The sequence below is a fragment of the Pimephales promelas genome, chromosome 3 (genome assembly GCF_988280905.1).
Source record: "Pimephales promelas chromosome 3, fPimPro1.hap1.1, whole genome shotgun sequence".
Classification (NCBI taxonomy): domain Eukaryota; kingdom Metazoa; phylum Chordata; class Actinopteri; order Cypriniformes; family Leuciscidae; genus Pimephales; species Pimephales promelas.
In genome coordinates this window covers 8,950,566-8,964,619 of record NC_142771.1, presented here as the reverse complement: position 1 = coordinate 8,964,619, position 14,054 = coordinate 8,950,566, and the positions used below count along the sequence as shown (strand labels likewise).

Genomic DNA, 14,054 nt, shown 5'->3' with positions numbered 1-14,054 from the left:
AGTTTTCCGTCTCAGACTGATCTCATGAAATAGCGTGTGTATGACACGCCAATTCGTATTTCCATTTTTGGCGTGCTATCAAGACGCATAATCGCCTTTCAGCGTGTTTATGAACGCCGTTGACTTAACGTTATATAAATATATGACTTACCTCAACCCCGTCCCTAAACCTAACCATCACTGGGGTTAATGGCATTTATGACTGTTCCCTTACCATCCTAGGAAAGAAAAAGATATGACTTACCTCAACCCCATCCCTAAACTTAACCGTCACTGGGGTTAATGGCATTTATGACTGGAGATTTGACTGCGTGTACAGACACACGGAATGACGCGGACGTTAATAGCGTAGACATATACGCATACACGCGGATACACGCGGATAGCTCAAAATGCGTAGAGATAACACGCCACCTGGCGCGAAAGTGGCGTATATGTTTAAGCAAAAGTCATGATGTCATGTTGTCCGTCTACAGACAAACTACTGCGACTCGGTGAAAGGAGAAGCTCCCTCATCCAGTAGTAGACAGTAGTAATCGCCACAGTTCTAGTGCTGAGCGCTTGCGTGTGTTTTGCAGGTGGACGTGTTTGATGTCGGTAAAGGCCCCATTATGCTTCTGCGTCAACTCCACGGCGTAGCTACGTCGTCACTGCTACGGCGTCGTGGCCGTTTTATACTTCTGCGTGAGGTTGTGGTGCATCGCGGTGCATTTCGCCGCCAGAACGCTAGGGGGGTTCGCGAATCTCTTTGGTTCCGTGCGCCGCGAGCGAAAGAGAGAGAATGTTGTTTTTGCAGCTGCCAGCTGGAGCTAATCAACGTTGAATAACAAGACGACACAAAGGGCCAATCCCAATTCTACCCCTTACCCCTTCACTTTCCCCTTCCCCTCCGTTTTGCGCGTCTATGTGAAGGGGTAGGGCTGCCCCAATTCTCTTTTGGTTGGAGGGGGAGGGCTAGGGTGAAGGGCCAGATAGCCCTTCAAACGAAGATTTTTCGGGAGCACACTTCAAACGAAGGGGTATGAGAAGTGTCACTGCTAACCCAGGCTGGCTGCCCAAGCGACAAAGGAGACCCATAAATTTAAGTATTTGTGGCTTTGATAAGTATTATAACGACAAATAATGATTTGCTTTATGTTACATTCAATATTGTGTTCATATTTACGGTCAGTTTCTTCACAGAAACGTTTGTAAAAAAAAAAAAAAATCGCTAAAATTACTGTAGTTTGCTAACGATAGTCTCGCAACATATTTTCGTCGTCTCCGTTGTTTCCTGCGAACTTCACAAGATGCAAGAAAATAGCTGTAACCCACGCGACTGAGATAACTGCAGCTGTCGACGGCATCTTGGAAGTTGTGATAAACATCGGCGCATCTCCTGTGACGTAGGCGCTAGCGACGACTTATAATGACGTTTAACGGAGGCGTAGTGGTGTCCCATTTCTTAGGGGAATATTTTCACCCCTACGCATTGCCACTCTGTTTCAAGGGTCAAGGGGAAGGCGAAGGGGTAGGGCTAGGGGAAAGGGAAGGGGTAAGGGATAGAATTGGGATTGGCCCTAACTTTATCCCCACAGAATCAACACGGATGTCCAGGGCTCGTTCCGCCCATAAACAATAAAATAAAGGTTCCACCCGAGCTGCCATAACGATACCTGTTCGGAATGACTTGAAGGATTTTTTCAGTCTCCACATGAACTGTGCTATGGCAGGATATAATGTGTCCCGTGGCAGACTTGGTTAGTACTGTATTATCAATGATGTAACCGTGAACATTGAAAATAAACAACAAACTGTGTTTCAAAACAAACGTTGATTTATTGATTGATTGAAGTTTATTGCGAGCAAAAAAGAAAGAAAAGAATATAGACATATATACGTATATTAACAATGAAATAAAAAAACAGTTTATTTTTAGATTAATTCTTTATTTACTTTCTTTATAAGAGTATTATAATTATCAGAACGAGGGTGCAAATGTTAAAAATAGCGCTAATAGCGGGAGGGGGAAATTGGAAAAGCTACACTCCTGAAATTATGTATAATCTGACCAATCAAAGCCCTTGCTGTCTGCGTCGCCTCGACGCGTAGTTACAAACTTTTGGAGGTGCACGTCGAGCTACGACGGAGGGGTCGGAGAGGGGTTCGCGTCGACGGATAGAGGTCTGCGGGGGTACGCCGTCGATTCGACGCAGAAGCATAAAGGCCAATTTATACTTCTGCGTCGAGGGTACGCCGTAGTGTACGGCGTTGGCTACGCACGTAGGCGACGCCGTTGTGAGCATTTATACTTCTGCATTCACGTCTTGGTTGCTCTGCAGTATTGCTCCGAAACGCTAGTTGGCGGCGGAGGGTTTTAATGTTCCACTGTGTTTAGATTCCTCACGGCTAGGTTACTACAAGCAATAGCGACTGAAAGAGAACTGATCATGTTGGAGTTGGAGCTTATTAAGGTGGAAAAACAGTTCATTTTAGTGAAATTACAAAAACTGAAAGGCAGAAATGAGAGAAGACGTCGGAGGAGATGAAACGTGTGGAAATGCGTGAGAAGGTATGTGCGGAAATGCGTATGAGGAAATACGATGCTACCAAGACGACCAATCACCGATCTTGCGGTCCGCGTCATCGCGACGTGTAGTTACATTTTTGAAGAGGTGCGCGTCAGGCTACGGCGAAGGGTACGCGATATGGGACGCGTCTGTGCGTATGCTACGGCGTACCTACCGCGTGCACCCTACGCAGAAGTATAAATTGGCCTTAAGGACGACGACGCAGAGGTGAAAGCAGCCGTGCTGTAGAGTATCGGTGAGAGGACGTGAACACATGGTTGATGATGAATGATCTGAGAGTGACGTTCGACTGACTCTTGTGTGTGTCTGTGTGTTTCAGATGCGGTGCGGAGTTCATTTCTTATTAAAGTTGAATCTCTCCTTTTTTAATATATTAACATATATTTTAAGTTTTTTTTGTTCCACTTATATAGTTAATATCAATAAAAAGTACTTTTGACCGTTAAGTTTGAAAAGAGGCGCGCACACGCATTTCTGTGACGGTACTAGAGACTGAAGAAGCCAGAGTGGAAACGTGCACATTTCCGATTATTGATTGTTTTAATAATAAAGGAAATCCATTGTGTTTGATACATATCTGATAAAATCTGAGCTGACACAAATGAAGATAATCAGAGGGTTAAAAGTATATAACAAATCATTATTTATCGTAGCCACGTGAATTATGTTATAACTTGAATTATAATCTGCACTGTCTGTAAAAACAATTAGTTCAGTTTACTTAATTTTATCATGCAAACAATTTGCCTTCATTTCATTAAGTAAGCATAACTTAATTGCATCAAGTTACTCTTAATCCATTTAAGTTTTGTCAGCTTAATTCTGTCTGTGATCTTAGGAAGCGTATTCCCAAAATGGTACTCAAACCAGTCAAGTAATGTTTACGAGGTTTTTCTGAGTAACGAAGGTATAGCGTGTAAACAGTACAGATTACTTAGAAATTTTAAGTAAGTTCAACAAATTATTGGACATTAAGTAAAGAACTTAGTAAGAACAATGTTAGATTTTACCCCAAGGACAAACAAAGTGGAGATTATTTAGTTAAACGAAACAATATCCAATCAGAAAGCAAGCTGAATTTAATTATCACATCTAATTACATGCATATCAGATTAAATAGTCTACACTTTAGAGTGATTAGTAATGGGAAGACCAACTTCATGATCAGTTTAAATGAGTAAAAGCAATCAAAAACTATTCTGACATGCTATTGTAACTATTGCTATTTTTTAATATGATCTTCAAGGTATATGTGTGTGGCTGTCAAGAAAACTGAAGTCAGACAGAATTGTTTTATAGTGTACTTATGTTTTACAACGTTATTTACACATTATTTATTTTTTGGTGATTTTTACAATACAAATGTTTACAAAACTGCTTTAAAAGAAATACAAAAACTGCCTTTTGTAGATTTTTCATTAAGAATTTAAGTTGTTTTCATCACCAGATAACATGAATATTTTCCATTAAAATGATAAATATATTAATTTAAACATTATTTTTAAATTCATTTATGTAGATATAATAGTGTCTGATTGACTGTTCATGTCTACCCTTAATAGTTGTAAAAAAAAATAAAAAATTTTTTTTTACATTTCTTAATATTGCTGTATCCTTTATACCAATAAAACAATAGTCTATAGAAAAATAATAGTAATGGGTTAATGAGATAAAATTCACCTCAAAAGAAAATGACATTCATTTACAAAAATAAAGCATTTTAGGATCAAGGTGTGTTTCTCCAGTCAAGCATCTGGACATTTTTTTTGAGACATTTTGCTTCCCATTATTTACATTGACACACTTTCCAAAATAAAAATGGAAGTTTTAAAATTAAAACGCCATATTTCAATGTATTGTATTGTTTTGTCTCACTGAGGAGTGAATGGCTAGACCAAATACAATATTATATAGTGGCATCTATCTACAATAGGGACCATTTCCATTTATAACACACAAAACATAAAAAAAACAGCAGCACAAACAAAACTATATACAGCTGGACGTCACTTTCAGATACTTATTGACACACTGTCATGGATCAGAGTTTGAAGCGGTTGACAAGATGTCTTCACAGTGCACCTTATAAAGAAAAAAAACCGCAGAAACAAAGATTATTATTTATTATCGTGAGCAGCTTATCTAAAGCGAAATAATTTTTGATCATTAATTCAATTCATCTATTAATTACAATTAATTCATATTAAATCAAATGGCAATTGGCTTACTTCATATCCGACATGTGTAAGCCAAGTCCATGTATTTATAAGTTCCAACACAAGGATCGCCGAAAAGTGAGTTTGATGCAGGAACAACACACGTCTTTCTTCCATTGCACCTGAATCATAGACAGAAAATAGAAAGAATAGCTTTATAAACATACATTTTTCTTGTTCTTGTAAAATATATAAAATGAAATCGTGAACATTAATACATTTCACTGTTATCTGTAAATCTTACCGACGAGAAACTGTATTAGTGACTGGTCTTCTGCAGCGCGTGTTTGAGATCTGAGAATTTGGTATCCCTCTAGCACACGTTACGCGATGGATCTTTTATGGATGAGTGAATACATTGATGTTTTTAACATGACTGTGTTATGAAGCAGGGCACGATTGCTAGACTTATACCAGCGCCACACGCAACGCAAGTCCCGCGGATATAAGGACATTTAATTCTACCGAACTACATGTTAAATTACTCACACAGGTCAGTTTATTAGAGGAATTAAACTTGAGGTAACGCAGGTTGAACTATATAACATTGATTAGTTTTATATTTGATTTGCTCACCTGTTTGCTCAAGTAACATGCACTCGCGTCTCTGTCAAGTGGAAGTTAGTCGCGGACGTGGAGCTCTCGGCATCTCGAAAGATTCGTTTTAGTCCTCTTCTTGTCTCAAAGTCTGCTTGCCATGGTCCATAATGTTTGAACAAATCCCTGCTAGGGACGCTCACGCTGTTGAGCTCGTAACGGGCATAACTGACCCAGCTGTCCACGTCTGTCGCCATGGTTACTATTGCCGTACGAAGTCAAATCTGGCGGAAACCGGGGGAAACGCGAATATGACGTCATTGACTGGCGACTCCTCACCCCTGCTCACACGCCCCGTTTCCTTAGTTAAAAATCACAATTTTCTCACGATTTACAAATAGTTGGAAACATTTGGGATATTGTAAGTAATCAACTAAACAATATATATAACATTGGCCTAGTGGTTTTTTTGGATATTTTACTGCAAAAAACCTGCATATAGGTTGTTGCCTATTACAACTTTGTTACACACCACTACAACTTTGATCAAAATATGATCATTAAATGTACAATATGTGAGGAGTCGCCAGTCAATGACGTCATATCCGCGTTACCCCCGGTTTCCGCCATGTTTGACCTCGTATTGCAATGGTACCCAGATAGCAAACTGACATTGAATCAACGTGGAAATATGACATCGAAACAACGTTGATCTGACATTGTTTTGCTCATCGAATTAACATTGAACCAACGTCAGATGCGTCATTCTTTCAAAACTAACGGAAAATCAACTTGAAATCAACGCGTTGTTTCAACGTTATGAAAGCAAACCAATTTTCGATTTCATTTAGCTTTGAAGAATGCCGCGTCTGACGTTGGTTCAACGTTAATTCGATGAGCAAAATCAACGTTGTTTCAATGTCATGAGAGACGTCGTTTCCACGTTGATTCAATGTCAGTTTGCTATCTGGGTAACCATCTCGACAGACGTAGACAACTGGGTTGGTTATGCCCGTTACGAGCTCAACAGCGTGAGCGTTCCTAGCAGGGTTTTTTGTTCAAAAATCATGGACCATGGCAAGCAGACTTTGAGACAAAAAGAGGACTAAAATGAAGATCAACATCTTTCCAGATCCCGAGAGCTCCACATCCGCGACTAACTTCCACTTGACAGAGACGCGAGTGTTGCATGTTACTTTAGCTTTAAAATATCTGATCTGTTTTATTTCCAGTAACATTATTAGAATGTCACTCAGAGTTACGGTCTTTGGTAATGTTTCCAAAATGTTATTTGCAATCCCACAACAGTAACAACTTTTCCGGAAATTTGTCAGGACTCTCCACTGGGTCATGAACGTGACTGAACGTCATCAAAACAAAGCAGTAAAATAGGTTGCAATAGAATCATTAAAAATTGCTAGTGCAATCAGCCAAGATAACGATCAACAAAAGATGAATCGGCTATTTCCTCAGGAAGTTATTTTTTATTTCTACAATTGGATTTATAAAGCTTGATTTTAAGGTTTTTATCTGTAATGGTGTTGTGATGGAATTCAGCGCTTGCCGCAATATTTCCACAATAATATTGTCAAAAATCCATGCAGTCGTCAGCAAATAATAAGTTTTGTTTTTTATAATCTTGTTTTGAAATGTCTAAGATTGTAAACTCCCATTTCCGCATTGGTCATCAACAGTAAACAGATGATAACGAGTCTGTGTTTGTTATAAAAACCATGAACACATATGCCTCCTTAAGAGATTTCCAGAGTTTCCCTTTGATTCCCACATTCAACATGCTGGTGCAAAAGCTAAGCTGGATCATTTGTAAGTAACGATTTAAAATTGACTGAACTGCATGATTTTAACTCTTCAATTCAGTGTTTTAGTTTGTTTCTGTTTGACTTTGATTTTCAGTGCTGCTGTTTCTGAGTCAACATGGTAAGAATGGCACTTGACTCATTTATAATGTATAATTTGATTTAAACTTTATTATAAACTATTAAACCACTATTTTTTATTTCAAGTGATTTTACTATATAATCTCTGCAGGAATAGAAGCACTGGCGATCTGTGAAGGAGGGATTGCTGTCCTCAGCTGTGGTGAGTAACTCAGTATTTTATTTTTTTTCAAGTTATATATTTTTGGCGTTTTGTGTCCCAATAGGATAGTATGAGAGAGACATGAATGGGGGAGAATTCTGAACATGTGTGTGCTTAAATCTTACAATTTCCTTGCTTTTTATGTGTGTCAGAACACTCCTTTGGAAGAATAAGGGTTATTAGAGCCACCTATGGACGGACGGATCACAGAACATGTGCTGACGGGAAACCATATTCTCAGATCTCAAACACGCGCTGCAGAAGAACAGTCACTAATACAGTTTCCCGTTGGTAAGAATTACAGATAACAGTAAAATGTGTTAATGTTCACGATTTCATTTGATATATTTTACAAGAACAAGAAAAATATATTTCTAATGTCTATAAAGCTATTCTTAAGTACCTATTTTCTGTCTATGATTCAGGTGCCATGGAAGAGAGAGGTGTGTTGTTCCTGCATACAACTCACTTTTCGGCGATCCTTGTGTTGGAACTTATAAATACCTGGACTTGACTTATACATGTCGGCGATGAAGTAAGCCAATTGTTTTAAAAATAAATTTTGATTTAATATGAATTAATAATTGAATTAAATTAAGGATCAAAATTTATTTAGCTTTAGATAAGCTGCTCACGATAATAAATAATAATCTTTATTTCTGCTGTTTTTTTTCTTTATAAGGTGCACTGTGAAGACATCTTGTCAACCGCTTCAAACTCTGATCCATGACAGTGTGTCAATAAGTGTCTGAAAGTGACGTCCAGCTGTATATAGTTTTGTTTGTGCTGCTGTTTTTTATGATTTGTATGAAAATGGTCCCTATAGATGTTAGATGCCACTATATAATATTGTATTTATCCATTCACTCCTCAGTGAGACAAAACAATACAATACATTGAAATATGGGGTTCAGAAAAAATAAAAAAATAATTTTACAACTTCCATTTTTATCTTGGAAAGCTTTAATGATCATGTGTCAATGTAAATAATGGGAAGCAAAATGTCTCAAATAAAATGTCCAGATGCTTGACTGGAGAAACACACCTTGATCCTAAAATGCTTTATTTTTGTAAATGAATGTCATTTTCTTTTGAGGTGAATTTTATCTCATAAATCCATCTCTATCATTTTTCTATAGACTATTGTTTTATTGGTATATACAAAGGATACAGAAATATTAATAAATGTAAACATTATTAACTATTAAGGGTAGACATGACCAGTCAATCAGACACTATTATATCTCCATACATGTATTTAAAAATAATGTTTAAATTAATATAATGTTTATCATATTAATGGAAAACAATCATGTTATCTGGTGAGAAAACAACTCAAATTCTTGTTGAAAAATCTACAAAAGGCAGTAGTTGTCTTTTCCATTTTTTATTTCCTTTAAAGCAGTTTTGTAAACATTTTTATTGTAAAAATCACCAAAAATAAATAATGTTTAAATAATGTTGTAAAACATAAGTACACTATTAAACAATTCTGTCTGACTTCAGTTTTCTTGACAGCCACACACATATACCTTGAAGATCATATTAAAAAATAACGATAGTTACAATAGCATGTCAGAATAGTTTTTGATTGCTTTCACTCATATAAAATGATCATGAAGTTGGCAGCTTCCCATTACTAATCACTCTAAAGTGTAAACTATTTAATCATGTGATATGATATGTAATTAGATGTGATAATTAAATTCAGCTTGCTTTCTGATTGGATATTGTTTCGTTTAACCAGACAATCTCCACTTCGTTTGTCCTCTGGGTTCCCCCGGATTCCTCACGGCCTCCTTCCTTTCCCTTTATCTCTGTACTGATAATAGGTTGTCAGGATAATTCATAATTATAATTCACGTGGCTATGATAAATAATGATAATAATAAATTTTTTTCACAAATGTAATTTTACTGTGTTTATTAAAGTTTTTACTCAACATTTGTGCAGTTTTTGGAGGATTTTTTATGTCTTTTAAATTTCTATAAATAAATAATTATTTAAATAGGCTTTTTTACAAAAAAATTAAGTTTTTTCAGTGCTGTAAAGACTAAAATATTTCTACCATATATTTTACGATAAAGTACTGGCAACAACAGCTGCCAGTTTTTTACCGTAATATTTAGATCCCTGCCATAAAACCTAAAACATTGCTACCATATTTTTTTTACAGTAAATCGCTTTAATCCAGGCAGTTTTTTAGCGTAAACTTTGGTTCAATGCCGTAAAACATACATATTTCTACCGAGGTTTTTTTTTTTACGGTAAACCACAGATAGCAGTTTTTAACGTAAATTTAAGTTCAGTGATGTAAAAACATAATAATTGCTACAGTATTATTTATGATAAGTTATGGTAAATGCAATGGTAATGCACAAGCAGGCCATAGCAACATGTCAGTCAAGAGCACAGAAATAAACCAGAACTGGACCTTATCTGAGCCACAAAATATGTATATTAAATATGGCGTCATCTCAGCCTTAATAAGCTTCTGCTCATCTCTTTTTCTGTTCTCTTCTTTCATTCAGTAATTCTGCTCGTTAACAGGCTTGTTAAACCTGAGATGATTCCAAATGTATTATACACTGATCTGTCAAAGAGAAGCGGTCCGCCCAAGGGCCGTCATTCCATGCTACATGTGGGCCAGATCATCTATCCACATGTGCCAGATGTGTGCCGGAAATATATTTTATTGTGCTTGTGAAATACATAAAATTAAACTGTAAACATCAACACATCTAACATGTTATCTGTCAATCTTACCGGTTGGAAACCATATCAGATCGGTTATATGGTTTCCCATCAGCACATGTTCTGCGATCAATCTGTCCATAATTGGCTTTAATAACACTTAATTTTCCCAATAAATCTGACACACATAAAAAGAAAGCAAATTGTAAGATTTAAGCACACAAATGGTCGTAATTCTCCGCTATTAATGTCTCTCTCATACTATCCTATTGGGACACAAAACGCCAAAACTATATAACTTTAAAAAAAAACTGAGTTACTCACCACAGCTTTCCACCTCTCCTTCACAGAACAAACACAGACTCGTTATCTTCTGTTTACTGTTGATAACCAATGCAGAAATGGGAGTTTACGATCTTAGAAATTTCAAAACAAGCAAGATTATATTTAAAAAAAATGTATGTTTCTGCTGACGACTGTATGGATTTTTGACAATATTATTGTGGAAATATTGCGGCAAGCGCTGAATTCCATCACAACACAATTACAGATAAAAACCTTAAAGTCAAGCTTTATAAATCCAATTGTAGAAATAAAAAATAACTACATGAGGAAATGGTGACAAATAGCCGATTCATCAAAACAAACAAAGCAGTAAAATAGGTTGCAATAGAATTATAAAAAATTGCTAGTGCAATCAGACAAGATAACGATCAACAAAAGATGAATCGGCCATTTGTCACCATTTCCTCATGTAGTTATTTTTTATTTCTACAATTGGATTTATAAAGCTTGACTTTAAGGTTTTTATCTGTAATGGTGTTGTGATGGAATTCAGCGCTTGCCGCAATATTTCCACAATAATATTTTCACAAATCCATGCAGTCGTCAGCAGAAAAAATAAGCTTTATTTTTTATAATCTTGCTTGTTTTGAAATTTCTAAGATTGTAAACTCCCATTTCCGCATTGGTTATCAACAGTAAACAGATGATAACGAGTCTGTGTTTGTTATAAAACCATGAACACATATGCCCCCTTAAGAGATTTCCAGAGTTTCCCTTTGATTCCCACATTCAACATGCTGGTGCAAAAGCTAAGCTGGATCATTTGTAAGTATTGATTTAAAATTGACTGAACTGGCATGATTTTAACTCTTCGATTCAGTGTTTTAGTTTGTTTCTGTTTGACTTTGACTTTCAGTGCTGCTGTTTCTGAGTCAACATGGTAAGAATGGCAATTAATGTATAATTTGGTTTAAACTTTATTATACATTTATTAAACTAAATTATTTTATTTAAGTAATTTTACTATAAAATTTCTGCAGGAACAGAAGCAGGTGTGATCTGTGAAGGAGGGATTGCCGTCCTCAGCTGTGGTGAGTAACTCAGTATTTTTATTTTTTTGATTATATTTTTGGCCTTTTGTGTCCCAATAGGATAGTATGAGAGAAACATGAATGGGGGAGAGTTCCAAACCTGTGTTTGCTTAAATCTTACAATTTGCTTTTTTTTAATGTGTGTCAGAACGCTCCTTTGGAAGAATAAGTGTTATTCAAGCCACCTATGGACGGACTGATCGCGTAGCGTGTGCTAGAGGGATACCAAATTCTCAGACCTCAAACACGAGCTGCCTAGCAAACGCCACTAATAAAGTTTCTCATAGGTAAGATTTACAGATAACAGTAAAATGTGTTAATGTTCACAATTTCATTTTATGTAGTTTACAAGAACAAGAAAAACATATTTCTAATGTCTATGCAACATTAAAGCTATTCTTAAGTTCCTATTTTCTGTCTATGATTCAGGTGCAATGGAAGAAAGAGGTGTGTTGTTCCTGCATCAAACTCACTTTTCGGCGATCCTTGTGTTGGAACCTTTAAATACCTGCACGTGACTTATACATGTCAGATATGAAGTAAGCCAATTGTTTTATATGTACAACTTTCATAAATAAATTTTGATTTCATATGAATTAATTGTAATTAATGGTTGAATTGAATTAATGATCAAAAATTATTTCACTTTATATAAGCTGCTCACGATAATAAATAATAATCTTTGTTGTTGCTACTGTTTTTTTTTTCTCTATAAGGTGCACTGTGAAGACATCTTGTCAACCGCTTCAAACTCTGATCCATGACAGTGTGTCAATAAGTATCTGAAAGTGGCGTCCGGCTGTATATAGTTTTGTTTGTGCTGCTGTTTTTTATGTTTTGTGTGTTATAAATGGAAATGGTCCCTATTATAGATGTTAGATGCCACTATATAATATTGTATTTGGTCTATCCATTCACTCCTCAGTGAGACAAAATAATACAATACATTGAAATATGGGGTTCAATTAAAAATTAATTTTACAACTTCCATTTTTATTTTGTAAAGCTTTAATGATCATGTGTCAATGTGAATAATGGGAAGCAAAATGTCTCAAATAAAATGTCCAGATGGAGAAACACACCTTGATCCTAAATGCTTTATTTTTGTCATTTTCTTTTGAGGTGAATTTTATCTCAATCCATCACTATTATATTTTTCTATAGACGATTGTTTCATTGGTATACACAAAGGATACAGCAATATTAATAAATTTAAACATTTTTTTTTTTACAACTATTAAGGGTAGACATGACCAGTCAATCACACACTATTATATCTACATACATATATTTAAAAATAATGTTTAAATTAATATAATGTTCATCATATTAATGGAAAACAATCATGCTATCTGGTGAGAAAACAACTCAAATTCTTGTAGAAAAATCTACAAAAGGCAGTAGTTGTCTTTTCCATTTTTTATTTCCTTTAAAGGGTAAGTTCACCCAAAAATGAAAATTAAGTCATTAATTACTCACCCCCATGCTGTACCAACCCCGTAAGACCTTCGTTCGTCTTCGGAACACAAATAAAGATATTTTTGATTAAATTTTGATTAAATTAAATTTAAGGAAGAAACGAGACTTCCTTAGATTTCCACGACGCATGCGCGAGAATTGCGATCTCCTTACACTACTGATCAGTTCAGTTCTCGCGCATGCGTCGTGGAAATCTAAGGAAGTCTCGTTCTGGCCTACAAGGAAAAAAAGGAATAGTCGAATAAACTCGTTATTTTTGTTTGTTTTTTCGCACAAAAAGTATTCGCGTCGCTTGATAAACATAGTTGAGCCACGGTAGTCACTTGGGATATTTAAACATTTTCTTCATTGACTTTCTGGGCCGTCAAGAGGCAGTCCCTTAGGAGCCAATGTGGTAGTTATACAGCTCTCAAATTTAATCAAAAATATCTTCATTTGTGTTCCGAAGACGACCGAAGGTCTTACGGGGTTGGTACAGCATGGGAGTGAGTAATTAATGACTTAATTTTCATTTTTGGGTGAACTAACCCTTTAAAGCAGTTTTGTAAATATTTGTACTGTAAAAATCACCAAAAATAAGTAATGTGTAAATAATGTTATAATATAATTACACTTTACCCTTGCTGTAAAAAAGTGATAGTATCATACCATTTTCCATTATAACAGTAATATACTGCAGAAAACAATGCATTCTGGGTTATATTTGCATTTTCAAGAAAGTAGCCTACAGGAATATACTGTGAATTAACAGCGCTCAAAGTCGACACTCAGAGGCTGTTTTCACAATCACACTCTATACCCTCATTCACTATTCACTACATTAGTTCACTAATATAGTCCACTTGATTAAAAAGAAGTGAGTGAATTGAGAAACCGATGAACACCTGATAAGCAGAATCACTGAAAGACAGAAAAACAAGAACAAAAAAAACAGTAATACAAGAACTACAACTGACTTCCAGCAACACTGAGTGTGGAAACAGTTTACAAACAAGTGCAACATTATTTCTTTCATACGTGTGCAAAAGTTTTTGTAGAGAATTAACAGAGATTTAGTTAATAATAAAGTTTGTTGTCACCAT

The 14,054-nt window shown here is 35.8% G+C and overlaps 2 protein-coding genes and 1 long non-coding RNA gene across 4 annotated transcripts in view; 1 reads left to right on the top strand and 2 right to left on the bottom strand.

The window, feature by feature from the left end:
* LOC120489861 (E3 ubiquitin-protein ligase TRIM16) overlaps positions 1–14,054 on the bottom strand; it is a 29,510-nt gene that overhangs the window by 6,381 nt on the left and 9,075 nt on the right. The window lies entirely within an intron of this gene.
* Positions 3,285–5,123, bottom strand: LOC148981963 (uncharacterized). Its single transcript, XR_016154229.1, has 3 exons — positions 5,031–5,123; positions 4,799–4,908; positions 3,285–4,652 (listed from the first exon to the last, which is right to left on the bottom strand). It is a non-coding gene; the product is annotated as an uncharacterized LOC148981963 (long non-coding RNA).
* Positions 7,004–12,580, top strand: LOC120489078 (L-rhamnose-binding lectin CSL3-like). Its single transcript, XM_089129323.1, has 11 exons — positions 7,004–7,147; positions 7,238–7,261; positions 7,373–7,423; positions 7,576–7,714; positions 7,849–7,955; positions 11,117–11,227; positions 11,319–11,342; positions 11,443–11,493; positions 11,642–11,780; positions 11,923–12,032; positions 12,210–12,580. The coding sequence occupies exons 1-10, from the start codon at positions 7,057–7,059 to the stop codon at positions 12,029–12,031; spliced, it is 846 nt and encodes a 281-aa protein (XP_088985449.1). The 5' UTR covers positions 7,004–7,056; the 3' UTR covers position 12,032; positions 12,210–12,580.